The sequence below is a fragment of the Anopheles cruzii genome, chromosome 3 (genome assembly GCF_943734635.1).
Source record: "Anopheles cruzii chromosome 3, idAnoCruzAS_RS32_06, whole genome shotgun sequence".
Lineage (NCBI taxonomy): Eukaryota > Metazoa > Arthropoda > Insecta > Diptera > Culicidae > Anopheles > Anopheles cruzii.
This window is the reverse complement of record NC_069145.1, coordinates 17,026,035-17,053,845: the sequence shown is the minus strand read 5'-3', so window position 1 is coordinate 17,053,845 and position 27,811 is coordinate 17,026,035. Positions and strand designations below refer to the sequence as shown.

At 54.7% G+C, this 27,811-nt stretch overlaps 1 protein-coding gene across 2 annotated transcripts in view; it reads right to left on the bottom strand.

Moving 5' to 3' along the window:
• The window catches only part of LOC128274092 (nuclear receptor subfamily 2 group F member 1-B), a 66,431-nt gene that overhangs the window by 27,990 nt on the left and 10,630 nt on the right, over positions 1-27,811 (bottom strand). The window contains exons 2-3 of one of the 2 annotated variants that reach the window (XM_053012178.1): positions 22,726-22,875; positions 2,912-3,454 (exon numbers count right to left, since the gene is read on the bottom strand). In XM_053012178.1, coding sequence (XP_052868138.1) covers positions 2,912-3,454; positions 22,726-22,875 — 693 coding nt within the window. Of the gene's footprint in view, positions 1-1,682; positions 3,455-22,725; positions 22,876-27,811 lie in introns of those variants that run through there. The other variant, XM_053012177.1, reaches the window with a different exon arrangement.

Sequence of the window (27,811 nt, the reverse complement as noted above, 5' to 3'; positions counted from 1 at the left end):
CGGGCGGGCCCCTCGGATTCGGACTCGGCGTGACCATTGGGCGCATGTAAACACCGCTAATTTACCACCGACCGATAAGCAGCCAGTCGGCCAGCAACGGGACCAACCTTAGGAGCCAGCGTGTTCCGTGTTCGTGTCGCTAAAGAGGCGCCAAGAGTCGTAACATCTTGGCACGAATGGCTCCGGCAGAGGTCAGATCGGACGGTACCTTGCCCTCGCTTGCTCACTCGCTCGGTCGGGCTTGGTGAAATAATTTCAATTTAATTTCCACGAAACATGCACCGTCCAAAAACCGTCCACTCGGTCCCGGGAGCGACTAGGTTCCCGGGTGCACTACGGTCAGGCGGCGTCGCTGTTCCCCGTGGCGTGCTGGGCTGGTGGTGTGACCATCTCGGTGACCTTTCCGCCCGTGTATCGGGTCTTGGGAAGTTGGAATCCGCATCCACAAAAGGACTACCGACCCGCGCGAGGCGGTCCGTGCCTCACGGCGGACCCGCACCGCACTCTAATCTTGCGGCGAGATCCTTCCGTTTCGGTAGAACGTCTCCCGATGCGCGGTACGTTTTATTTATGCACCAGTTACGGCCGGGCGGCCAGACCCTTGCGGCGTGGGCTACCGACTTCAGCTGGCGTGCGCGCGCGCGCGCGGGAGTGATGGGCAGCCGCAGCAACGTCACGAAACGGACGTTCCGTTTGGCGGGCGCACACCGGGCGCGCGTTGATGATGATGATGAAGATGAAAATGCACGAGACATGAATTCATGTTTTGCGTTTGTTTCACTTCACATCTTCCATCGCGCCAAGCCCCGAAGTATGCTCCCGACGACACCCTCTTGGACGGTTGAAGAGATCCGGACCCGGACCCGGGCCCTCGGTGCCCAGCAAGTACAAAGCAAACAACGAATTCCTCAAGAGGAGGCGCACAACCGGAGGAGACATAACAGAGTCTCGCCGGTCTGCGGTGCAATCGGTGTCCCCCTCAACACGACGTGGTATCGGAATACATGGCGCGCGAATCGTCGACTGCAGAGAGTGTGTGCCGCATCCTTCTTCGGCTTGCGGTGATGCTTGGGAATTTGGAGTATGTGACGTAGCGTCGCTGTATCCGTCCGCCGGCCGTCTTGCCGGTGGGACCACGCAAAGAAGTGTACGCAAATTCTCGAGAAGTTGTACAACCTAATCCTATCGAAGGCAAGAGGAGGACCTGGGCACACGGAACAACGTGGTGGACGACGACACGATTTCTGACGAACTGACTGTGACTGTGTGGCGCTGGGCGCGGGGTGAAGATTGCATCAAATGTGCAAAAATGCGACAAACATGGCATCGTGACGGTACGGTACCGATTTGTTCTACCAACTTCTACGGGGGACTTCTACGTTCTCTACTCACAGCAAGACACAGCAAGACACTAAATCAATCGATGGCTCACCGACTTGTTCGGGACGATCAGCGTACCGCAATTTGGCAGCAGCGGTCGGGAAACGAGAGCGAAAGAAGCTAAACTCAGAACACGGGATCGGGTTATTTTTGTACTAACGAAAAGCGCATTTATTTCTACTTCTTGGGGACGACGACGACGGACCTGTGTCCAATCCGCGGCCCACCTATCCTATCCGATCAGCCGAACCGACGGGGAGACAGACAGGGCGGACAGGGAGACGGAACAGAACCGGTCGACGGGGACGGGAATGTACACGGAGCTAGGAAGCTACATAACCAACTCTTGGGTCCAACGGAAGATTAATCAATAAGTTTCATAGGTTAGATAAATAGACACCACAATAAATAGCTACAGACTAATACTAGAGTTACATATGGCAGCTCGTCCCCTCGTTTTTTGGTAACTAGCCCAATGGCGCTTATCGCTACTTCAGAGCCTCCAACTAAGGCAGGCGTTCTAGAGGTGTACCCTAGGCATACTCTTTACAGGCTACGCGATGGTATGGTGTTTCCTAGTGACCGACACGCCGGTCAGTGGAAAGACCATAGCATCAACCACTAGTACCACTACTAATACTACTACTTCTGTGGCTGCTGCTGCTGCTCCTAGCGCCCTACCGGCGACTACTCCACGGGCTGTAGGGCGAAAACTTGTAGTCAGCGCCGGCGACGGTGCCACCGACACCGGGCGTGTACTTGGACCCACCGCCGCCGACGGAGCTACCACCACCACCGCCTCCGGCACTGTACGGGCTGAAGATGCCGCCGGTGCCGAAGCTGGGCGACCCGAACGCCGCCGCCCCGTACGGGCTGCTGCTGCTCAGGTTCACGAAGTCATCCAACGTTCCGTGGTAGGACCGGTTGGGTGTGTTCTGGTGGAAGCTGAACAGCGGCAGCGGTGGCGTTTTCGATTGTGCATTGCTGCCAAACAGCGCCCCAACACCGGCGGCCACCAGCGAGGGTGACGCTACGCTGCGGCCGGAACCGGTGCCGGGGTGTATTGTCGTGTGCGGGGTTAGATTGTGGTTGACCATTTTCAGGTCATTATTGTTGTTATGGAGGTGGGAGGTGGTGGAGGACGAGGGTGTCGTCGATTCGGTCGCTGCGGCCGGCGGCAGGATCGTCGTCGTCGTCGTCACCGAGGGTGACGCAATGGACGAAGGGACACCATGGGCGCCGCCGCCAGCGCCAGTGCCTTCGACACCCGACGTCGAGACCATGGACGTGGAGGAGCCCAGCGACGAGTTGCCACTGGAGCTCGAGTTGAGGGTGTGGTTGTGGGAGGAGGTGTTCGGGGATCGGCTAGGTTCCGTGGGTAGCGTCCCGGAACCGGCGCCGGAACCCCGGCGGTACTGGTGCACCTGCACCAGATGGATGACTTCGGATTCGGACTGGAGGGAGGGGAGCTGGGTGGCGGTTTTGGCAAGCAGTGCGGGGACATCGCCGAACAGATTGTCCAGCAATTTACCTGTGGTGAAGAGGACGATCGCCTTCAGGCAGGAGTACTCGGCCGAGTCGACGTGCAGGGCCTTCAGCTTCTCCACCTGCTCCTGGAATATCCGGATGTGGTCCATGAACGCGACCACCCGGTCCGCGGCCATCGGGGACGCGTGGAGGCCGGCCGCGGCCAGGAGCGGGGCGACGTGCAGGGGCATCGAGCACTGGGACGCGTTCAGCACGAACAGCTCGGACCAGACGAGCCGCAGCAGGGCCACCTGGTCGGTGACCTGGAGATCCGGGAAGAAGGGGATGTTGCGGGCCCACTCGACCGCCGAGAACAGCAGCCGGGCGGCCAGCTCGCAGATGTTGTCGATGCCCATGATGTTGTTCGTCTGCATGCACTGCCCGTACCGGGACGTCGGGTACGGTTCCGCCCGCAGCAGCAGCGAGATGTAGGAACTGAGATACGAGTGGCCATTGAAGCCGGCCACGGCGTCACCGTTCGGTATCGAGTACTGGCCGTACGGGATGCCCGGAGGTTGCGACGGTGGCACCCGTCCTCGCTGAACCGCTGTAAAGAGAGGGGACAAAGGGTGGAAGTTAGTCGCCGAATCTAAAACTGGCCACGTGTCGCGGGTTTTGGGTCTCTCGCGAGCTCCAATTGTCATTCAATTTCATTTGTTCACACAGACAGATTTAAATATTCAAAACAGCGGCGACGAATTCCGATCGCCCCATGTGTGTGTCTTCGAGGACCTCTTGAAGACCTCGATCCCAGAAGTGGTGGTGCTATGATTATGATGTTCGCGTCATCGCGTCACCGTCCGCGTTAATCCGCTTCCCAGTCTATTGATTCTTGAACTCTCGCCGAGGCCCAGGGAGTCCCGGGAGCCTCATTCACCTTCACCTAGCTCGCCGCGACCAGCAACAATTAACTCCCCGAGCCGAGTCCAACACACGTTGACAGACGCGGACGCAGCAAAAAGCGCATGACGGAGCCTCTTCATGCCCGGGGACGTTTGAGAGAGTGTGTTGGGCAAACAATTGGAAGTTTGGAGCGTGTTGGGGAAAAAAAGGGAAAACGGTGCATTAATTATTTATGACTATGGCCTCGTGGACTCGCGCCTAGCAGCCACGTAGAGGCCACGAGGGTCATCAACGAGTGCGCCCGAGCAGAGTGTATGTGTGTGGGGAGTAGATGAAGTGGAAACTGGTGTCCAGCAGAGGCAGGCAGGCAGGCAGGTCTCCGCTAGTTGCGCACCCGCGATCGTCAACATCGATCGTCGCCGTCGGCCCAGACTAGACTTTGATTAGACGTCGCCAATCGGCCAAAGTGTTCAGATTAATAATCGGCCGGGGGGCCCGCGATCGCGGTTGGACCGAGGTCTACTCTAAGGTCCAGAGTGGTTGGCGGAGTTGGCTTATCTCGCAGCACTTTTTGGACCTCAACACCGACTGTCTGAGACCGTCGGTGCAATCTGGTCCCATTTTTTGACGGGTCTTTATCAAGGAGCACCTCAAAATCATGGCCCAAAATAACCTCCAGATACTGGACCAATCACCGATAAGCTTTGGTAATTGAATCAAATTGACAGGCAAAAAGGCCAGCGTCTGCCAGGAGCCTGTACCGATAATCATATCTGTCCGTGGAGATCCACCAAACCTGGACTGAAGCGAACAGCGGACTCTCAAGTCCACTGGCCTGCCTGAGACTGCAATAAACTACTAAGCGGCCCAAGAGCTTTCACCGAGCTGGCCTCTCCACCTGTGGTGTGCCCCGAGACGTCTTCGTTTGGGGGCCGCAGTAAAGGAGGGAATCCAAAACAAAGCCAACGGCGGGCGGGTTCGGCGATCCGAAGAGTACGCACGCGATGTTATTGCTGTTGCTATTCATGTTAACACACTCTCGGTGAGCATCGGTTATTAATGCTATTTAAAATGAAATAAAATAGTCAATAAATCTTGCGCGCGATGCCAGCCAGCGCCGGCACCCGGGGCAAGACCCGCCCGGCGGGGGTAACCATACGGCACCAAGGCGGCGGAGGCGTCGGCGGTTTTACGTACATTTTTAATTCTTGCCGTTGTTTCGTTCGTCCATGTTTTATGTGCCTCCCACCGTCTGGCCACGACTGAACGGCGTCGCATGGGAAATATGAAATGATTTTGATTGCTTTTTGCGCCAGTCCCATCGGGTCGCCGACTTTGGCCGACCCACGGCCCAATACAGCGGTGCGGCGGGTCGGCTCGTCGTTTATGGGAGGTGTTTTTGTGCCGATAGAGGTAAAAATTAGCATGAAATTGAAGATTTACGGCTCTCTGGCCAGCGGATTAGCTAGCCGGCGCTCCGTGGCCCACGGTTTCCGTTCCGGAATGCTGGGCTCAGTTGGCCAATCGGCTAGCATTACATTCACTTACACTCACAGGTGCTGCCGCAGGTGCGATCTCCGTTTGGGCAAAAAGGGAAAATAGTTTTCCTCCCTAATTGGTCGATGAAACGAACGGGCTCCAGCGTTTGGCCAATGTTCGCCAATAAAATGGGTCGCTCGGTGCGCTGCGCGTAACTAACGAACCGTCGGCGGTTGGCGGCCATCGCCGGATACGGGTCCGAAGGTGCACGGTTGTCACGGTTTCCGACTGGACTGGCCTGGCCGCTGGTGATTTTATCACGTGGCGTCATTTTTTTGCATCTGTGAACTCTGCGCATCCTCTGTTCGGGCTGTCGTCCACCGACGCCGGAAGTGGGACGCTTTTTAATATTCTACGGCCGTCCTTTTTTTCTGCTTCGTGAATCGATTTTGATTTTTTTAATACAGGAATGAGAATATTTTCTACTGCAACGCGCGCGCCCTGCAGTGGCACTGCACCGCGGTGCAACGACGAGATGCAATCAGCGACAGCGTCGCTGTCGGAAAAATCGGAACAACCGGAACCGAGCGCGAGGAACGGTGCGAGATAGTGACAGGAAATGGCGGTCCTTCACAAAAAAAACGAAACGAAAGCATCGACAGGTCGGTGTCGAGTGTCAATTGAAAGTGCATAAATATCGGGTCCACCGTTTTTTTATTTGCTGCACACCTTGACTGCAAAAAATGGAAACCGGCCTGGGCCTGGGCGTGTTGGGCTTCCGCAAAAAATCGACCGCAAATTGATTTAGATAAAGGTCAAACGATTTACAATAAATTGTCACCCGGTTGAGGCCCCCGACCAGTTGGCAGTTTATTGTAAGTTTCGGGCGTGCAACAAGTGGAAACAGCACCGGAAAAGTGTTGCTGGTCGACCGGTTTTTTATGTTGGGGTTGAGAGCTGTGTGTGTGCATCACAGGAGCTGACAGTTCGCGGTCGCAGAGGAACACCCCGTCATTCTCGGAACTCTGACCATCGTTACCGACCGTCGAAGCACGACATTCGATCAAAATCACAACCCAACCCTGTACTGGTAGCGCTCCTTCGGTCGGTAATTAATTGTTCACTCATCCGGCGCCTGACGTCTCCGGTCCGATGGAAACTCACGAATTTCCCTCGGGGCTCGACCGGGTTTCACGTGAAATCTTCATCTCTTGCGTGCCCTGCTTCTTGTCGCCGCTTCTCGGTGTAAGTTGTTTGTTTTCGCTGTAATTTTCGTCCTTTGCTTGTCTTTACTTTTCTGCCGTGCCGAAGGACGCAACGCACCGCGGGGTTAATTTGCTTGGACACGTGCGACAGGGCGCGTTCGAGCTACTGTTTTGGTGCCAAAAACACGCGAATAAAGGACTCAACATGTGAGCAACTAATCGGCATTGGCAAACATTGGAGAAGAGGTTTTCATCAATTCCTGTTACTAAATATTAATATTTAATAGGTAATGCATAGGTCAATAATTCCCGGTGCCAGCGTGGTGTCCGTCCATTATGTTGTTATCCAACAGGAGTCAGATATCTCATGGAACCGGGATCTTCAATTGATGTTGTTTTTTATGGAAGATCACACATTTGGGTGTTCAGAGCGATCGGCTCCGATTGCCCGAATCATGGTTTTTAACACGGCAGAGTGTCCAGTAGGATGTTAGCAGCCAATGGGTCCTGGTCAAACTCTTTCGCTCTCTTCTCTTGTCGAGACAGTCTAAGTTTGAGCTATACAGAATCTTTATATTTGAGACATGAACTCGGTCTTAAAAAACCCTCTTAGCCGCGCCCTAGAAGAAGATACTCGGATTGCTTTTTGTCGTGCAGCGCGTATATGTCTCGCCATGCTTCGGTGGGCTGGTCATGTCATGAGACGGCGACGGACGACGGAACAGCCCATAAAGTCTCCTTAGACCGTCCTTAGGGGAGACAAACTGATAAGAAAGTAGTCAGAGGGCCCAGCATAGTTCTGTAACTAATAAAAAAGTTATCGGATTACCCGTAAAGGGCCAACTGGCCAGCCCATGTAAAGTCCCACGATAAGGTGATTTCTTCGCACCGTATCCCAATCTTGGTGGACTCGATTGCGACCAAAATGACACCCAACCACTCCACATTGTTGCCGGCACGTACTGGCCATCCAATCGTGAACTGGGCAGACGTGGAACGTGCTACTTATTTGGGGGAAAAAATGGCCCTTAAAACTTCACCGTCGGCCACGCCAATCGCCAATTGCTAATCAACGTGAATGAGATCAATTTACACCTCGATGCCCAAGAATACCCGCGAACTGGGGGAAAAATGTCGGCCATAAAAGCCGCCATAACCATTCCAGCCGAGTGTGCTAGTTGGCCGAAAAGTGGCCCTTCGTTCTGCGGTTTTAGCGTTTTTCGCGGCCCGTGCGCCCCGTTGATGGATTATGCGAAATTTTCCAATTTACCCACGGAGCTCTGTCGGACTTGCGCCAGTGTCTTGGCTCTTCTTGGCGCAACCTCAGCTGCTGCTTTCACTCCGTGGCCACAGAAACCGCAGAGCCGTGGTCGTGCCGCGCTAATCGGTCGCTGATAGAGAATCAATTTTATGTTCAACTTCTCGACCCAGGCCCCGCCACGGCCTGACCACGTCAGGTCGGCCCAAGAGACCGACCGTCGCCCGTAACGTAACGAGCCGCAGCGCGGAATGGGATCACCGATCGGGCTGCCGGGATCCCGGCTGTACGTGATTTCAATCAATTCTCCACGGTCCGAGTCCCGTTTCGTCAATTTTCCGGACCCGTTTTCTTCTCCTGGTCGCCACCAGTCGGTCGGTCGGCCGGCGATCGGCCGTTGATAAGGTGGGTTGGGTTCATTACCGCCTAAAAATAACCACGACTTGTCGGTGGTGGTCCCGAGCCCGAGTTCCTGATTCAGGTCCTTCGCTCGATGCATACAGTCTGTCGCCGGTTGGTTGCGTAGGTCGCACCCGAAAAAGACATTAACTTCATTTCCCGACCCGACCGAAGCGCAGGAAGCGTAAATGAATCGTGGAAACCGAGATTCCCGCACCTGGCTCCTTCTCGCTGGAAAATTTACATCGGAAGCAACGGGGGCCACAAAAAAGTGGACGGAAAGTTCCCTCGTCGGGCGCCGGAACCGAAGCCGATCGGTGCGCGACGGTCGCGCTGCTGTTCGGCGTAATTTATGGACAGCATCTTGCTGCCGTTCCATTGTTTTTGTGTTGGTACGCGGAAAATGGGTTTTCCCCGGCGCGTAAGATAAGCGTCTAATGGGCAATTCTGGGGGAGGCAATGTCTTTTTTCTCTGGCCCAAAACTCGGCCCGGCACCGCGCGCGACAAAGTAAGTTGGAAAGTACATTAAATTTTATAGGTTTGTAGATACGCGAGCGAGCGGGCGAGAGTTGTGTCCGGGCCCAAGATGTCTGACTTTCCCGGCATCTGCAGGGGAAGGGTCTGCCAGATTATGACGCATGAAGGTAAATGTCTGCTATGTTTCTTCTTCAAACAGAAATCTTCCGGGACGGAACTACGGTATGCGGAGCTTTCCAGTCGCGGGTCTCGCCCCAGCATCTCATAATGAGCATAATTTAATCGACCGATTGTCCTCTCGGAATCAAATGAACCCATCAAATAAACATTCCAGCGAATCATTCAATTGACTAACAACCGCCGGCGCATAATCAGCGCAGCATAAGGACACCCGGCGGCGCAGCAGACGGCCGATTCGCGCCGTTCGGCCTGCATTCGCTTCGCGTTTGGCCTAATTTATATGTTTCAATTCCTCCGCCCGGCCGGCGTAGCCGTCCGAGGACCGGTTGCCGGCGTGCAATGAATTATTTATATCTTTTCACACAGCATAAACTTAAGCCGCCGGGTCGTCGACAAAGAGCGCATTTTTATTTGCTCTTTCCGTACGATCGCTTCCTTTTTCTCCGGTTTTTTATTGCACGCTCTCCTCCTCTCCCTCTCTCGTACCCTGCATTTCGGTTTTTGCATTTCCCGAGGACCCGTGGGGCCCGGAGAGATCGATTCCCTGGGATACCGTGGCCGCCGCCGTCCTTTAAATCTGCCGAAGCGGTTTGGCGGTTTTCGCGAGAAATTCGCGACCCGTCCCGGAAATAGAAAGGAAAAGGAAAGTATGTTGTGCAGCGAAACGGACGAAAGGCGCGCCGCTCCCGGGAACGGGAATGGGCAGAGCATAAGAGGGCATCGCATCGGGCGGGTGCAGCAATCGCCAAAAGTGCAGCATTCGCCGGTTCGCCAACCCATACGACACACATGCGCACAATGGACCGTGGGCCGTGCGTGACGCAGGAGTGTGCCCCGAACGCGGGAGAGAGGGAGAGAGAGCGAGAGTGGAACGTGCGGGGACAGAGAGAAGAAAAAAATTATAATTTATTTTTAATCTGATACATAATAATGTTAATCTTATAAACTCAACACGATACTTGATACTTGACTCTTCCCGCGCGCGGCGTTCGATTGCCCGTGGCCTGCCAGCTTTCCGGACTCCTTCGGTACGGACTTCACTGTGTGACTGTGTGTGTGTGTTTGGAATGGTGGTGTGTGTCGCGCGTGTGCGCCGTTCGATTTTATGCTGACCGCTGGGCTGGCCGCGACCATCTTCACATGTGGGCCCGTCCTTTCATTACTCTCGTTCGCTCTGTCTCTCCATGTCCTCTCCACACCCACCTCTCTCTCTCTCTCTCTCTTTTTGACGTTCCGTTTGTTGTTGTTGTTGTGGTTGGTACATGCGCGCACCGCAGACGACGACGCACATTGTTGTCTGACTTGTGCCGCGGCCGGCCGGCCGGCCGGAGGATTGTAATACCCTGAACCGCGGCTTATGCTCCGCCCTCGCCCACCCACCCACTGCGCTGGGTCGTACTTTCACCTCATCTCCCGCCGGGGTCCAGCTGGCCCCCTTCACAATGCTATCGCTTCACTATCTCTCTATTCTTCGCTCTCGCTCGCTCTGAGGCGCACCTTTCGCGGTGAGGCTCTGCGTTTTCGCGGCGCTGAGACGCGCGCGTTATGCTTACGGGTATGCTCTCAGCCAGCCCGAGAGATAAGCCCCCCGAGAGCAGCAGCTCCGTAAACGATGGGCCGATGGACAGCAACAAACTGCAACAAAAGGGCCGTTGCAGCAGAAGAGCCAGCCGCTCCAAGAAGAAGAGATTCATGGCGAGTCAGGAACGTTTAAGAACGTTTATTGTGCCCTAAAAATTGGAGTTTGTTACCAATTGGTCACTACATTGGTTGTTTCCACTTCACCGTACCCGCAGCGCAGCCCTTGGTTGAAGCATGGAACCAGGCAACAAACCTTTCGCGGGTAAATCCCCCTTTCTGCAGCTTATCAGGTAAAACACAAGTTTGATAAATGAATAGACGTAAAATTTCGCGTCAATTTTTCATCGCAATCAGCAACCCGAAATCAATTCGCTGATCGCAGTCGATCATCGTCGTCTAGTGACCGCCCGCCCGCAGTGATCGATGGTGTGCGATCAGCAACGAATCAGCACCTCAACCGGGTGTTTTGAAAGGGCAACAGAGTCCTTCCTCCCCTAATATCTTATGGTCGTTGTCTCGTCCGATAGGGTCCGAACGCAGTGTCTCCGTCTTATCACACGCTCCTCGGGAGCCCCAAACACGGAAACTTGGACTTGGACTCTTTTGCGCGGAAGTTGCTCATCGCAGCAGCATCCCCGTGGCGTGGCGTGAAAGATCGCGAGGCACGTGCGAGTGCAGGGCAGTCTCGGCCCGGTCCGGCCGGCGCGCCAAAGATCGAGCTCGTGGAGAATAGCAGAAAGACGCCGAAGAAAACGATCGGCGGCTGGCCGCGCTCGCGCGGTTGGGGGCCCCGTTCCGCGGCGCGCTATCACGCCGCGGTGCAGATTGTACATCATAAAAGTTGAGGAATTTTCTCACGGTACGGCACACCGGGGCCGGCACCGGTCCGGTATCTCTCCTCGTCTCCGAGACAGAGGCTCCTCGGTGCATCGCCGCTCGGTGCGGCCACACGATGCACTTTTCTTGTGTTGTTGCGGTTCGCTGTTCGCGCCCGACGACCACGATGAAGACGATGACGCAGATGATGATGATGATGGTGGTGGTGGTTGTGGTGGTTGTGGTGATGATAGTCATCGTGCGGCGGTGCACCATTTTGGCTGGCATAATTCGCGCGTTTTTCCCGACTTCGCTGGAACGCTTCCCTAGGATCGTATTACCGAGAACATCTCGGCGTCTCGGTGTTACATCGATTGACGGTTGCCAATTCCGGACCCGCGAAGAACCGACCCAAATATGCATCGACAGCCCGCGCGGTGAACCATTAATCACGCACCATAATTGAATCAATTAGCAAAGGACACTCCGGAAGCGCCGGCGAGCCTCTCGGAAAGGTCACCGGAATTCGGTATCACCACCGGGCGACACCGATCGACGAGAACCGTGAGAACGTTCCGAAGAAGTCGGAAGTGTCCACCCCGGGAGTTGTGATTTACTGGAGTGATTAATGGTTTTGACGGGACTCTCGACCCCAGGCGACTCCAGGTAGGGGCGTTCGTCCGGATCGCTGCACCAATTTCGAGGACAGCTATTGATTAATTGGCGAAAGGATTACTAGCCCTCTTGGAGGAAATTCGTTTGTCAAATTGACAACATTCGGGTCAATCCTTGGCGAAAGAATCCCTGGCGTTGAGTTCTGGGCGAGTCGGTCTCCTTCACCTACGTCGTCGAGCCAACGGATACAGTTTTTGGGCGATTCGGTATGGAAAGCACGTTTCGGCGCTCGATTGGTCTCTTTCTCTCTCTCGCTCTCCGGCAGGGGTTTCGCTGTCCTGAAGACGGGTTTCTCGGATTGCAATTTGGTTTGCGCCGGGGGTTTTTTTTTCTGGGGGCCCGATAAAAGGGAGAACAGACGAACACGCGGCCACAGCGTGCAGCTGGGAACAGGCTGCGAGTGGCTTCAAATTGAATTTACACCATATGGCCCCCGGAACCGGACCGGCCGCGCCGGAAAGTCGTGTGAAGTCGGGTGCGGGTGGCTGGCTGTCGTGCATCGCGCGGTATTACGTTGCGCGCTGTGTTTGTTGCAGCAACGCGAGCACCTTCGCGTTGTCTTACGCGAGCAGATGTCCATCGAGTGCGTTATCCTTCGCCCCGGCAACCGAACGCACCAGGAGGCGACGTGATGTGAATGACCTCATCCGGATGCGTGAGTGGCGCGAAAAAAGGCATTGATTGGCTCGGCGTGGCTTCAGCATTTCGGAAGAATGTGTGAAATTGTTGTGGGGCTTGTTATGAGATTTGTGAGCGAATTGCCGTGAAGTGAGCTCCCGATGATTTGTAGAAGTGTTTCCAGTGATTAGTTTGCCTTTGTTTGGGTTGTCGTGTTGACCTTTTCGAAACATTCCCCAGCAATCAGCAGCTTGTTGAAAAGCATTCCAGCAGCATTCTTGGGAGTTCTCTAATCATCATCGTGTGCTGGTAAATGGGAACTGGCAGAATACCCAGAAACAAATCTCATCCCTAAACGGGAATCGAACCCGTGACCGCAAAAGGACGCGATAACAACCAACCCTATCGCCGGGACCACCAAAGGGTTGGACGCACACGGAAAGCAGAAAGCCAACCATATTCTTCGCGCTATCAAAGTGACCCACTTTGGCCGTTTTCACAGGATCTGTCACCCTTTCACGTGTTGCGTGATCGAAAATAGAAAATCTACGAAAAAGGAGACGCACAATCTGTCCCGCGCGGTGAGCGCCGCGTTCGCTGTCACATCCCAATAAATCGCCCCATCATCGCACACAGCCCGTGGTGAAACCCCCCGGGGGCGGGAGAAGAGTCCACAAAAAAAAGCATCAATCAAAACACTTGCCACTCACTCACACACACAGACCAAACGAGAGGGACTTCGGTGCGCGCGAAAGGCGCGAAACGACGATCAAACGGCTCCGCGAGCTCCGTTTTGTAGACCAAGGCTACACACGACCCAGGCGAGGCGAGGCGTCAGCGGCGCTCAGGAAAAACAAATGTTCTCCCCGACGTTAAGCGGGGAGCGTTTCGCTCCCTCCTGCTTGCCCTCCGCCGCTTGTCCGACATGTCCGACTCGATCATCGATCTTGTCGATGGACAGACGGAGAGACTCGCAGAGACTCGCTGTCCCCGAGGTCGCTGCTGATGTGTTCATATCACGGCCGCCAGCCAGTTCATAATCGATTTTCAAACCACACACGCACACACGGATGCACTGTCAGCCGGACTGACCTCTCCGCGGATGCACGTGTGCCTCGATGTGTGAAGGAACCCTCCAAACACACGTCACAGCCACGACCACAAGAAAGCGAAAGGTCCAACGGATGGCGGAAGAGTAAGTCCACGACAACGACGGCTCGAGGTGAAGAGTTATCGTGGCATGGGCTCCTACGGAGAGGGCCCTACAGCTGGCTGGCTTCGGCTTCTGGCGGGGGCCCTTAAAGGTTGCACAGCCTCGTTGCAGATACTTGAGAGGCGAGACAACGGCGCGTACGCACTCGAGAAACAAATGCGTTCCCGAGCGAGCGAAGGAGACCAGCAGAAAGAGAGAGAGAGAGAGAGAGAGAGAGAGCGTTTCAAGCGATGGATGACCACAGCATCCCCTTGAGGATCATCGCGCGGGAAGCCGCGGATCCGGCAGAGACTGCCTCACGGCAAGGTGAATACCGACTAATTTACCCATAATTACATATCTGTTACGTTCCGTCGGACGGGGGAAGGTTCCAGCGCGCAGCTCTACGACTGACCCCGCTACATGTGCCCCGGCAAGCTGTGGTCTTGGGCTGTGGGGGTGATTGGATCGGGTCGGGCCTTTTTCTTTCGCCGTCGCGACTGGCCGGCCGGCCTGTGCTGTGTTTGGCGAGGTGCAATTTGTGCGGGCTAAAAAGGCAACACACACGCAGGCAGGGAGTGCACGGTCCCCAGGTGGGCGCAGTGGGTCATGTAGCTCCGGACCCAACCGCCAGCATCCCCGGGGGCTATCGCCGAGTGCTTCCGTTCTCGCGAGCGTCAAGATATAGGAGTTATGGAGCACTTCGGAACACGTTGTCCGTTTGTGGAGTGGTTCCTCGACCAACTACGCCCGGCTGTGTGCGCAAGTCCTGACTGATCGTGATACACTTTTCACATCATCACTCGCGATAAGTTATCGCGGGGCCACTTGTGAGATGCGTTCGCCCTGATTGGAGGGCAGATAAAAATCGGTCCACGGATCGGATCCTCCCGGTGTCCGGGTGCTTTAGGGCCGGACGAAAAATCCCAGATTCCCGCTTCTTCTCCGAGCGCACTGGTGGGTCATAAATAAACGCTGGAACGCTGCGTCGGAGCGCGGCGATAACTCAAACGGTACGGTACCGGTACTGGGTACTGGCGCAGCTGTACCGTAGTTGTTGCCGCTTATCAGTTCGCTCGCCGAGAGCTGTTTGGAAAGTAAAATGTTTTCCAGAGGCCGTTCCCGGCCGAGCGCGAAGGAAGCAGATGCGCGTATTGCTATCTGCTAGGGTATTCTTGGAACTTCTGGGGGCCGATTCAGGAGTTATGTCTGGTGCGGCGCTGATAGGATTCTGCACGGCAAGTAACTCCTGTTAACGTGAATGATGATAGGATGATCCATCTAGTGTTTGGATTTTGGAACTACCGATTACTTGACTTTTGAATCGTCGAACTTCATTCGGGAAATTGTAAATATTTAGTCAAATCTTTGACATTTACGAAATGAGACGTTAAATGCTTGCAAAAACTTGGGAGATATTAAAAACATATAACCCACACATCGTGCAAGAGAAGCCAATGCACCCAAAACGAGAGACTTCGAAAATGAAGAAGGAGTCGTATTGTGCTAGAAAGCCAAAAGGACACACTCTCAGAGCTCGCTCTCAGGACACAATCTCAGGACGCTACTAGAGGCGCTGGTCTGCCGGAGGGCGCCGACATTTATTGCTTAGAAAACCTCTTTCTCTCTCGCGTCGCGAAGCATCCTTACGGGCGGCCCGACGCTCGATCTGATGGTGTCCTGTTGAGATTGTTTGATGTCCCCGTGTGCCGCGTGCATATTGTGCGACGTCATTTTTTGTGTTACCATTCCTGCTGCTTCCTGTGGACTAAACGTTGTTTAAATAGGATGGGCCCCCGGGGTTCTCCGGACGGAACCGGTACCGGTGCTGAACGCCACGGGGTAAGGTGATGTTGTGTCAACGTTGGGTGCACACACACGCACGCACGCGCACCGAAAGCCAACATAAAAGGTGAAGATTAATCACATTAGCGCGCCCGAGACAGAGCCTCCGGTGGATTTCGGTTGTTGTTTTTTATTTATTCGTTCCCTCGCTCGTTCGCTCGCTCACTCGGCCAGGATCTTGTTTCTTTTCCCGGCAACCGGCGGGGATTAAACCGGGTGTCGTGAGATGGATGAGCCTTACAAAAAAAAACCTCATAATGGATCCTCTTTAGTCGAGAGGAGTGCGGCACGCGATTTCTTGCTGAGTCAAGCGTGAGCCATCGAGAGGTTAATTATTGCGTTTCGACGGCCGCTCCCGAAGACACGCTGCTGCTGATGATGGCCACCGCCACCGAAAAGTGCAACCGACGTGTGGTTCGGTAGCCAGAGGGCCGCTACCGGAAGGAAGGGTCAACCGCACTGGGTTGGTTTTTGGCAAACCAATTTCGAAACACTTCACCACCAGAAGTGGTCAGAATTTTTCGCTGACCATCACAATCAACCCAAAAAACATGTTGCTAAAGTGTTTTTTTTTTTCGGGTTCTTTTGGTCTCTCCGTATCGTGGACGGACCGAGAAAGTTGCCGTCTCATGCCATCACACATTCCATAGGCCACCGGCCCCAGGCACCAAGGCACTCGATAACTCGATTAACTGTTTTCTATTGCGCCTTTCGCGCCACGGATCATGCTGAGCTCTGAGAGGCACGTGCGCCGCGTTGGGTCGATCCAAGACCGTTAATGGAACGGCAAGTAATCGTTTGGCGGTCCAAGAAGACGTCAAAAAGCCGTCACCGACCACCCAGCCCAACCCCAGGGCAAGAAAAGCAAGTGGACAGTGCGTTCGTGAGGCGCGAGATCGAGACGATCGATCGAACGCGGAGGTGTCGACGCATTATTGGCTATTGAGTTATTGTCCAGCCAGCCTGCCCGGAGCCTCCCGGAGGAGGATTGAAAAATCAGAGGTACTACCGTCACCTTCGCTTAACCTCCCGGCGGGCCCCCACCGGACGGGTGTCGGACGTGTTTGTGTTCTCTGTGTTGTAGGTCACGACACGACGACCATCTCTGCACCATCTGCGATCGCGGGCTCTCTTTTCGCGCCCGGCGCTGCCCGGCGCAGGCAACAAAGTGGCTGAGGAGGGGACTAGTGTCCCAATTGGAATGGACGGGTGTAACGGGTTTCGGGCCCGAGAGTATCATCGCCGGCCCCGCGCGCTGGTGCCATGTTTTGGTGCGGTGTTGTGATTCCATGCCGATATCATTACGCCATCTTGAACAATTATTCAAATTACTGCCGATCCCAGCCGAGCCGCGGTTGCAGGCCTCGCGGTGAGCTGTCAAGAAGCGGCGCGAAGCGGATACAGTTCGTTCACGGCGCCCGGACCCGTGCTGTCCCTGCGCCGGGCGATAGCGAGCGAGCGGAAAAAAGTATCGAATAACCGAATCAGTTTCAACGTCCGCCGAGCGCGGCCAGCGCGGCAAGCGGGTACCGCGGCGACCAGGGGCCTTCATGGAGCTAATTTACCTCCGGTCGCAGGAGAACGGAACGGAAATGAAGCGAATGAAGTAAAACGAATCCAGGCCGCGTCCCGCGTCCCGCGGCCGTCTCTCGGCGCGATGTCTCCAAGGTGGAACGCGTGGAACACAGGTATCCAGGATCCAAGGGGTCTGCCAGGCCCGGGCGGACTGTAAGCGGATACTTTTCTCCCGGTGGTATTATGAAGCCAGAACACTCCGATCCTTCCAGCCTAGCCATGTAGCATCATGTCCGTGCCACTGCGCGGACGACAGACAGACAGCTAGACAAGCCCTGGAACTGGAAGACACCGAGACAGCGCACCGGGTACCGTGGTCCGGGCCGGGCGTCGCGGTGCGTGCGTTTTGGGCCAACGAACAAATCCGAAGAAGAGCTCTTCTCTGTCTCTCCAACTCGGCCAGGGGTTCGGCAAGGGCCAAGATAATTATCGGCCGGACCCGGGGACCCTCTCTCGCTCTGTGTGTGGACTCTCGTGTTTTGTCGTCCGAAAATTGTGCAAACGGAAGAGCCCTTTGCCACATCCCCGGGTGCGTCTTCTGCTTCGTTTCGGTCGAACCCTGCACGCGGCCGACAAGATAAGGGAGCGCGCCGTTGTTCTATTCTTCGAGCAAAGCACCGTCTTTAAGACACTGCCGTGAATTGGGAGTGGAGGATCTTTTGGCAAAACACCCAAAGCCCCGAAAGCCCCTGCATAATGAGCGGGCAAAATATGCTCGCCAAAAAGGAACGGGATTTTTGAGCGGAACGGTCCCGCAGCATGAACCCTAGTTCTAGAGCCCAGATTTGGACGTGGAATGTTTTGCATCGCTGAATATTTTTGGGAGAATTACGTCGATCCCATGTACGCGGATGCGGTTCTCATAATGGGCCCCCGGCGAACCGCCAGGCGAACCCTTGACACCGATAATGGGACTACGGTGGGACAATGGCGGCCAATCTTGCCAAATGTTTCTGGACCCGGTTTTTATGATCCTCGGGTTCGGTTCGGGTGGCCTTTGCATATGCGTGTGCAGCTTGTAAGCCACGGCGTAAACCTTAAAGGACCAGACCAGAACTATGGACTGAGGAGACCCGGCCAAGGGAGGATGCAACGACTGGTGGGTCGGTCGGTTGCTAACGGTATCGTTAGTTCCACGTATCAACTCCAGCCGGGATGACGTGGCAAGGTTCTATGAAGTACTGGGTACCGGCGGGGGGTTCACAATAAAAACGACAAGTCACGGGCCAAGTCGGGCGAAGAATTGTTTTCAATTTCTTCGCGGGCGGCGTGTTTCTAGTTTCTCGGCGTAGGCTTGAAGTGCCAACTTAAGGTGAGCCATTCAGCTGGGTGCTGATTGGACTGGTATTGTACAATGTCCGGAATGTCCACATCCACGTCCACGCCAGGAACTGTCCGGAAAAGGTGCAGAGCTCGGATTCGGCTCGGCTTCCAACTCCGTCACATGGTGCACTGTTGCACGGGCTTCAACGGCTTTTTCGGGCCACACCTCCTCCCGGGAGGTCTCTGCCAGCCTAATTTGATTAATCGTTTGCCATCACTCCTGGTAGCCCCGAAGTGTAGCCCCGAAATCGGTCTGACCTTCTCGGTTGGTATTTTTCCTTCTAATTGCACAATTTCCCATGCAAATACCTCTCCGGTCGCTGCTTCGGCTCCGGACGCGAACCGGACGCCGAAGGGACACTCCAGTGTCCTGCGCGTCCTCGTTGGCCCGGAGCAGAACACCCCGGACCTCCTGAAGGTCGGCAGCGAACGGATAACATACCGCTCGAAGGTCAAATTTATGATCACTTATTAGTTTCAGGTGTTGAGAGACAAAAGGGGTTTGATGTAAACCGTGTGGTGAAGGGCCCCGTGAAGGCAGACTCGCGTGACGTGACCGAAAGGGTCGCCGTACCCGCACTCTACCTGGCAGGACCCCAGGCCGGCGACGCAACTTTAATCCTTTCTTCGAGCCGACCTTCGAGAGATGGGACGCCGGTTTTTACTGGCCCGCCGCGCCCGGCGGTCCGTCCCGTCTTCCTGGTGCAAGTTTACGCTATTTATGACGCTGTTTTGTCATTTAAAAAATGGACATTTTATTTTAATTAAGTTTTTCACGTGATGGGACGGATCGGCTGGGAACCGGATCCATCGAACCCTTTAGCAAAGCAAACCCGACCACCGAGGTCCCTTACGATTCAGCCGTGGCCTCTGTCTGTCTGCGAGCGTTTGTGTGTGCGCACCTTGATGATTGCGCCAGATGACCAGTGGTCAAAACAGTTCCCTTAATGTCTGAACCCCAGGGGGAGATCCTCAAGGAATAGCGACCACTTCCCAGCTGGGACGCGGAAATCGGAACCTCTTCGGAGATTGTTCGGACTAGCAGGACCCGATTGTGGCCCCCGGTGTTGTCTCCGGGGCCTGCGGTAGGGAAGTCAGGGCAAGGCTTTTGTCCTGCGAGAAGGTCCCTGGATCGCCGTGGCCGCGGATCGGCCTAGAGAGCGAGAGCTTATCGATTCCGACGATCCAAGATCGATTCGAGTAGATGTGGCTTTCTATTGTTCTATTCTCCGATGGGCACGGACATAATCGGGCACTTCAAGAGACAACCGTGTTCAACTCGACCTACCCAAGCGCTTGTCTTCAAGTACCTTCGCCCATCTCAGCCCAAGCCCGCGGAATGTCTTTCAGACCTAATGAAGTAAGAAGTACCGAAAAGTCTCCTGAGTTCTCCTCAGGTGATTCGCTTCAGGAGATAAGCCGACCAAGCCAGGAACTCGGTACGCACTTTCCTCTGCACAACGAACCATCTCTCTCTCTCTCTCCCTCTCTCTCTCTTTCGCGCGCAAAAACATGATCGAACGAGCCCCAAACAACATCATAATCATGCTGCGCGCTCATCATCATCGTCGTCGTCGTCGTTATTGGCCACACCACCCACACACCGCGGGATGATTGTTCCGACACACACACACGGGGAACCCCACCTTTCGTTCCGCTGCGTCCTCGACAATCTGGAGCAGCTGCGAGAAGAAGGTGGTACGGTGTAAGAATATGTGTCCGCCGGTGTGGACCTTGTTGCCGCCGCCGCGACCCGTGGATGTCGTGTCGCGCTCGCGCTCGCCAGAGTGTTATTTTATGATTATGTTTTATGTTGCTTTCCACCCACCGGTGGCCCACTTGTGGAACTCGATTGCAGTTTCCTCGCTTTGCGTTGGTCTTTTTTTCGATCATGTTCATATTCCGTCGATTACAAGCGATGATGCAGTGATGCCGCTCGCCTTCGCTGGCCTTCGCCGGCAAGTGTGGCTCGATTGTTGCCAATAGTTGTTAACAATATAATCATCAATTTGCGGACGAGAATGAGGAGCAAGCAAAAAACATGGCAGGGAAGCAATCGGCGGATCGGTTGGTGCGCGATGCATTCAATAAACCTGCGCGGAATGGGTTCACGGGCGTGTGAAAAGGCTCACCGTGGCGTGGCGTGGGGCATAAATTTGACTCGGCTCGGAACCAACCCGCGAGAAGACGCTAATTAGAGAGGCCACTATCTAGGAGTCGATGATCTTCCCTGCCTTCCTTGAACCGTGTGCCAACGCCGGTCGGATCGGTCGCTTTCACCTTCGTCGGTCATCTGTCAAATTGTGGTCAGTCGTCAGACGCCACCCCGGGATGAGTGAGTCTGACGTCCGTAGTCGTAGGAAACAAAACTTCTAAACCCGTAATCCTCACACCAAATCCCGTTGTTCTCGGTGGTCGAATGTCCTCGACCGTCTTGAAAGGGTGCCTCATTCGTACGGGGAGATGATGCCGCCGTATCCGCTCTGTGCGATGACGATGTCCTTGCGCAATGCATCCCGGGCGTCCCCAGTTGTTTCACATACCCAGCTACCTCGTCTTCGGTGGCTTTTAATTTATTCCAACGGTCAGCTTGCTATCCTCCAGATCCTTGCCCATCTTGACCAACGGTGACGGGCGGTTCTGACCCCGAGCTCCGGTCCGGTTTCAAATTGCGCCCGTTTCCCAGCGACGCGAGAGCTGACCATCCATCAAGGAAATCCTTTCGGGAAACTGGACGGCGGAAAAACCGGTTCCCAAGATGGGCTCCGTCCGCGGAACGCGGGTCTCCCAGTTTTCGGAGCGGATTAATGACCGGTGGTCATCCTTTTCGATGCGGGTCTCAGGCCTTTATTATGATTACGTTTTTTTCCCTGAGGAATTGTGCCTATTTTTGTTTCTTCTTCCCAAAGGCGCACAAACGGGCGAAGCTATTAATCTCCGTGCCGGAATCGGAAGAGAATGACGGTGCACCGGCGGTCTAATGTCCGGAGTCCAGAAAACTTTCGCAATTCGGCCGCGACTGCCTAAAACCAATAATCGTCCTCCGTGGAGGACTAAAGAAAGGGATAGGAACCCTTTTTAGTGCGTCGTCGTCGCCACGATTTGAAGACCCCGGGACCCGGTCCGAGCGCCCGTCCCGTTAGCGTATATTTGTTTTAAATATTAAAAATCATAACGAATTCATAAATCATTGACCGTTTTTTACACTTCCCGACCCCAAGTCCTGGCACCGCCCAACAACGGTTGGTGAGGCTTTCGTGCGTCGTTTCTTGATGGTCGCCTCTTGACAAGCACTTTCCATTCGACACGCAAACGTGCCGCGTTGTGAGAATAGTCCTCGACCCGATCCGGGTGCCGGAACAGTCAGCGGGTGATGTCCTTCACGGGTTCGCACGGTTCAACGCTAATGGCTGTTGACGATGGCTGATGTCAAACCGTTCAACAATCGTGGACTGCCCTCGGAGGCGCCCATCGAAAGTCAACAATGTTTTAAACCATTTTTGGCTCTCACAATCACGGGGTCAGACGAAAACAATCGCACACTCCAAGAAACAACGGTCGCAAGAAGGGCGCAGCATAAGAATAGGGTACCCAAGAACTAAGACCTCACACTAATGTGTTGCACCATATTAAAAAGTGTATCAAAATGCGATCGAGCATCGATACTGTTTCCAGTTTTCCCATAGAATGTCCCTGGCCCGATCGGAGCGCTTGCACGCGGTGAACAATCGCATTCTTATGCGCTCGTTTATGCCCACTGCTGGCACACGCGCCACAGGACATCCTCCTCGGGGTAGGGAAGAATGGCACCCCCCCGGAGGTGGTCGCGAAACGATATTATTGTGCCTGTCGTTCACGTTCCGATCTTGAGAAAAGCGCAAACCCATGCAATAATTACTTAACGCGAGCGCACACGCAAATAAGGAAAGGGTTCAATCTTCGGTGCGGAAACGCCTCGGGAGAACCGAAGAAAAGCTCTCCCCTGTGACGAGCTCGAAAAGGACAACAAAGGGACGGCCAGGGAACAGCCCGGGCATAGGAGACTAATTAAGCAAGTTCTCAGATCAGCCAGCCGGCCAAGATGCCTCGGGCGTTCGGTGACGAAATTTGTGATTTATGCTTCATCCGCGAAACGATGCCAGCTCCTCTATTTAGTACGCGCTTATTTACACCTTGAAGTGTCAGCGCCGGTGCCTCTAAGGCGCCGAACGGCAGCTTTTAGGCTTCTCATCAGAAGAACCATCTGAAGGACACAGATCCGACAGTGCCGCGAATCTATTTTTAGGGCCCACGATAGCGACATGCGCTGTGGCGAGCCGGCGGATATAAAAAGACGCGCAGAAGCACTTACCTTCACGTCGCATTCCCATCTTGAGGCACTTTCGTAGACGGCAAAACTGACACTGATTCCGGTGGTGCTGATCGATGGGACAATTCCGGTTGCCCCGGCAGGAGTAGGTGAGGTTCCGTCGTACCGAGCGTTTGAAGAACGATTTGCAGCCTGAGGGAAAACAATAAGCAGAACCAATTTAGTTTTTGCAAGTTTAAAGTAGTTTTTAGAGGAAGTTTTTTACATCATATTTTCGTGCTAATTTCGGCGCAATTCGATCCAGATTCGCAATTACCTACATCATACTTTACAGTGAATAATTGAGATCGGAACCGGAACGAGGAATGTCTTGAAGGCTGTTCTTAAAAAGAACTTCTCGGACCGTTTTGAAAAATGGAACAAACGTAGCCATAGATGCATTGCGCAGAAAAGATGTAAATTTAGTTTATGGGCTCCAGAATTCTGTCTGTAACGACATGTAATAACCTATTCTACCTCGCATTGCTTAATTTTATCAGCCCTTGAATTATTATCGTTCATGGTGCGCCTTCACGCGCCCATTTTAATAAAGTGTTGGGTTTCATTTTGTGCGCACATAATGACCTCTACGCTGTCGATCTATTTTCAATCGAACAGTTGCTTCGGCCTGCCTAGGACGCCCTAGACTGATGACCGATTGATCGATGTTGAGACACGTTTCTGAAAAGTCTGGGCGGAACCATCACGGCACCTCGCGGCCCGACCTTCGTGAGCTTTTGCGCGCGCGCAAAGATTAATTAGTTTAACCTCGCTGTCGAAGTAATTAGCCAAACCTCGCTACTAGAGCGAGAGAGAGCGCGTTCAGAAGTGATCTTTTTGGCGGCAGGCGGCCTTCCTATGGTCCGATAATGACCCGATCGAGGACCCACCGGCCACCGAGGGCTCAAGAAAACGTTTTAATCATTCATCAAGCCAAAGGTGATCGCCGGCGCGTCTCGTGATCCCCTGCCGTTGAGAACGCGAGCAATTTGTAATGGTTGGTCTTATGTTTTCCTGTTATTTTTTAAGGCGGCGCCCTCGAGCCCAGTGTTATGCTTTCTTGGCACACCAAGGCACGCACCAACGGGAGGTCATCGGAGCCACGTTTTCCCAGCCGAGTTTTCCGACCCGGGCCACGGGCACGGCACAATGCAAAGCACACGCTGTGGTTCGCCCGGTTTCCGTTGTTCCGTTGCCGACCGCCGCGCACTCCGGAGGGTCGATCCGGATAAACTGTCAAACAATTGGCGGGGACAACAATGACAGAAAGCAGCCCGACAGCAGCGGGCAACAATGTAACAATCCGTCCGAGCTGTGCGGCGATTGGTTCGATTAATTAGGAACAATTCCGACGTCAATCTGCCCCGGGGCCCCGGGAACTCCTGTTCTGGTTGGGAACAGGACCGAAACAAGGAGCTCCCGCTGACGGGAGAATAAATGCACGCACGTACGCACACGGATGCAGCAAAATGGACCCCAGGCGTGGCCTCTTCTAGGTCGCCTTTCTTACGCCATCTCGCATCAAAAAACCAAACGGAAGGACCAGGGAATTGCATGCCCAAGAGTGCAACGTTGCCGGATAGACAGGATATTTCATCGTTTCTCTCTTTTCAAACTTCGAACGTGCGTCAGGTTGGTGGTGGTGTCGGCGGTAAGTTTCACGCACAACCCGGGTCCGGGTGTCCTTTGGATGCAACGGAAAGTTGCTCTTGCAGTTTCTCGGTGGTCACCGTGTCGGAAAATTCATTCGGCACGTCCAAGGCATGCGCCTGTCCCCGCAAGGCAGGTGGCCTTTGTTGGGATTTGCATAAAATCCATCACACGGCTCGGTCGGTCCGGTTCCGTGGACGACGGTAAGTTAGAACGGTTGGTTGGCCTTGTAAGGACCACCGCACCGCAGGACAGTGGAAGACTCATGCCCGGTTCTTTTTCTCCTTTTAGATCGCCCCGATGTTGGTGGCGGACGGGAATTGCATCGCCGTGCCCTCCACGCCACGGTGCACGGGATTGATTTGCGGTCCCCGCACAGACGAGTCGCGGGGTAGGCCATAAATTTCTGTTCCGGTGGTCTGGACGTGGCTGCCGATTGGGACATCCGTGTCCAATTGACACCGGGTGTCTTGGGGTCCGTTCGTCGTCGTCGTAAAATCGCCGCACGAAGTTGCGACCGCAAAAACGCGCCGCAAGACAATTGTTTTCGATTCGGTCCGGTTTGGGTGCTCCGGCTTCTGGTGGGCCACCGGCCACGATACTTCAAGGTGGCTCCCTATCTCTCTGCCGGCGTCTAATGGGTGATAAATTGAGTTATAACAACTCACTGTGGCTAACATCCGCGGAGTTAGATTCCACGACGGAGAGTGTGGATTCGGATCTGCACAGGGCCCAGGAGGAGCTTTGTTCGGGTGCAGGGCTCCACAAGAAGCTGTTGGCCATAAATCATACCTCAACTGCGCGGCCCTGAGTCCATGGCGGGTCCGCGAAAAACAATAAACCCGAAGCATGCCGCATAAACACGCCGCCGCGTAATGGGATATTAACGGAATTCGTTTTTCTTTATGTAAATTAAAGAACGACGAACGTGAAACTGCAACCGCCGGGACGGACCCACGGGTAGCCGGCGCGACCACAGACGATTATGGCTTTACCGACCGACCGATCGGTGCGGGCTCCTTTCGGCTGAGTGATCCCAGACATCTGGAACCGGCGGCCGAGCGCACCGCAGCAAAGAGCTGTAAATTTGTGAGATGTGTATCCTTGGCCGATCCCCGCCGGCGGAACTCTCACGTGTGGCTGCCCTGCGATCGGCGAAAATAATCTGCATAATCATAGTAATATGTGTGTCAGTAATGATGATGAAGACTGATGCCGACACTTGCGCGGCCCGGGGCGAGATGATTACGCCGGCTGTGGCGGCGGCAACCGATACCCGGTAGTCCTCGGCCTCGGCCGGACCGGTAGATACTCCCGAACCCGATGTCCGCACTTCGGCGGCGGGGGTCACTTCATTACTGAACCTAACCGGCTGGCCGGCCGGCCGGGTCAATTAGGTCCCTCTGCCGGAGGTCCTGATGGTCGGGATACGCGGCTCGGTGATTTACCGGACCCCAAGAATTCAAATTAAAAAAAACCCGAGCAATCGAAACGCGGTGATGAAGAAATTATGAAGCGACGCCAAATTGTGTAACAGAAAGACGTCGGCGGGCGTCGCCCAGACTTACCGGGCGAGCAGAGCAATAAAGTTTCTCATTATTTATCTCATTACCATCGGAACGGCCGGGGCCGGGGCGGCACCGGACCAGAGTAGGATGCGCCCGAAGGCGTTGCGCGATTGTTGCGCTTGTTTCGTCCGCTAATTAGAGTACCGAGTGGGTTCGGTGCGCGTAATGCACCTTGGTCAGTGGAGCGTATACCGGCCACCGGGGGGAGGAAATTGCTTCATTTAGGATTATCGCCCAATTTGTAGCACATTACCACCGGACAGCCTTCTTCCAGCGGCTAATCAATGGTGGTTGATAGTGCGCGGTTCGTCGGATCAGCGATGCGTCCAATCCGCATCTGCAAATGAGCTCGATATTGGAACTTCAGGTCGGATCACGGTCTACTCGCGATCGATTCTAAATCCTTCGGCTCCTCATCCTTTTCGGGAACTAGCATAACCGGGCCTATCACATTGCGAGCCTTAGTTTCCAATCACAACAACCCCGGGCACGTACCCCGTACTGCTGCTGCTACGCTCCGTTTGCTGCTCGCGGTCCGCAGATAACACGATCGCGGGCGGGCGTTAACTCCCCGAGGCTAATTAAAGCGGAACCGAGGCACTACTCCGGCCACGCTCGGTCGGTCGTTCGGCATTAAAGGGCGAAGAAACGAAAGAAACCGGCGCAAAACGGTCGAGAATTCGGAAACGGCAAAATATGTGGACCAACCTCAACAGACACGGGTATGGGTTTTTAATGCTGCACCATCCATCATGTCGCCGGCGGCAACGGTGGACCCGTTCGGAATCGGATAATTAAATTAAAAAATCCGATGATACACCTATTTATCTAGAATCCGGCGTAAGTGAAATCTCCTGCCGGCCCCGCCGGTCACCGATGGTAAACGATGGATCGGCCGACCGAGCAGCCTAGTCACGCCGGGCTGGGCCGGTCCGGCCGGCCGGGATGTCCTTAGGGCGGTGCCGGATGCATAACGAGATAATTTTGTGGTTCGTTGGAAGATAATTGATTATGAACCACACCCGACCCCCGGGGGGCACGCCACCCGCCCCACGTGGGGTTCGGTTCTGCATCCGGAACCGAAAACGTGACAGTTTGCGGTGCCGGTGGCGGTGGCGGATCCCGGGCGGATCCTGAAACCTCGGTCGCCCGAAGATGTCCGCGCTTGGAACACCCATTCCCTACAGTCTGCCTTCCTCTCTCGCTGGGGGTTGTCAATGTATGCAAAAGGCGCACAAAAGGGTTCGGCCACCCGGGGGGGAGCTTGCACACACAGGCCTGCTGATGTATGAATACATTATTCATAAACTATGCGCACGGTCACATGCTGTAACTAGGGCCCCTCCGGGTCTAGCCGGGTGGACAGAACGGCCGGGGGTGGAGATAGAACATGAATGAGTTGTCAGTTGGAAAATTTGGCCACCTCGGGGGCTTTGGTTGACCAGAGTGGGTTTTTTTTGCGCTCCGTCGCGCCGGCCCCGGAACACGGATATCGATATCAAACCACGGCGGCCGCCGCCGCAGCAACATAAGGCCGGCGAGCATGTTTAACAGGGGGGCTAATTTTGCATAAATTTGCATTCCCGGGGACCGGACGGCTGCGCATCGGATTGACGCCTTTTCGGACACGGCGGTCAAGCCGGTCTTTAATTGAATTGCATTTGATTAAAAATCAGCAAACCAAAATTTAGACACACACACACGCGATGGTGCAGCACCACACTTGGCGCGACAATGCTGTGTCCGGAAGGGGTCGTTCGGTCAGTTACTCATGGAGAAACAATTGACAATACCACCAACCACTTGGTTTTTGGGTCCCGCGAATCACCAACCGCGATCGACGATCCTGCGCCACGTGAAGGAAGAAAGCT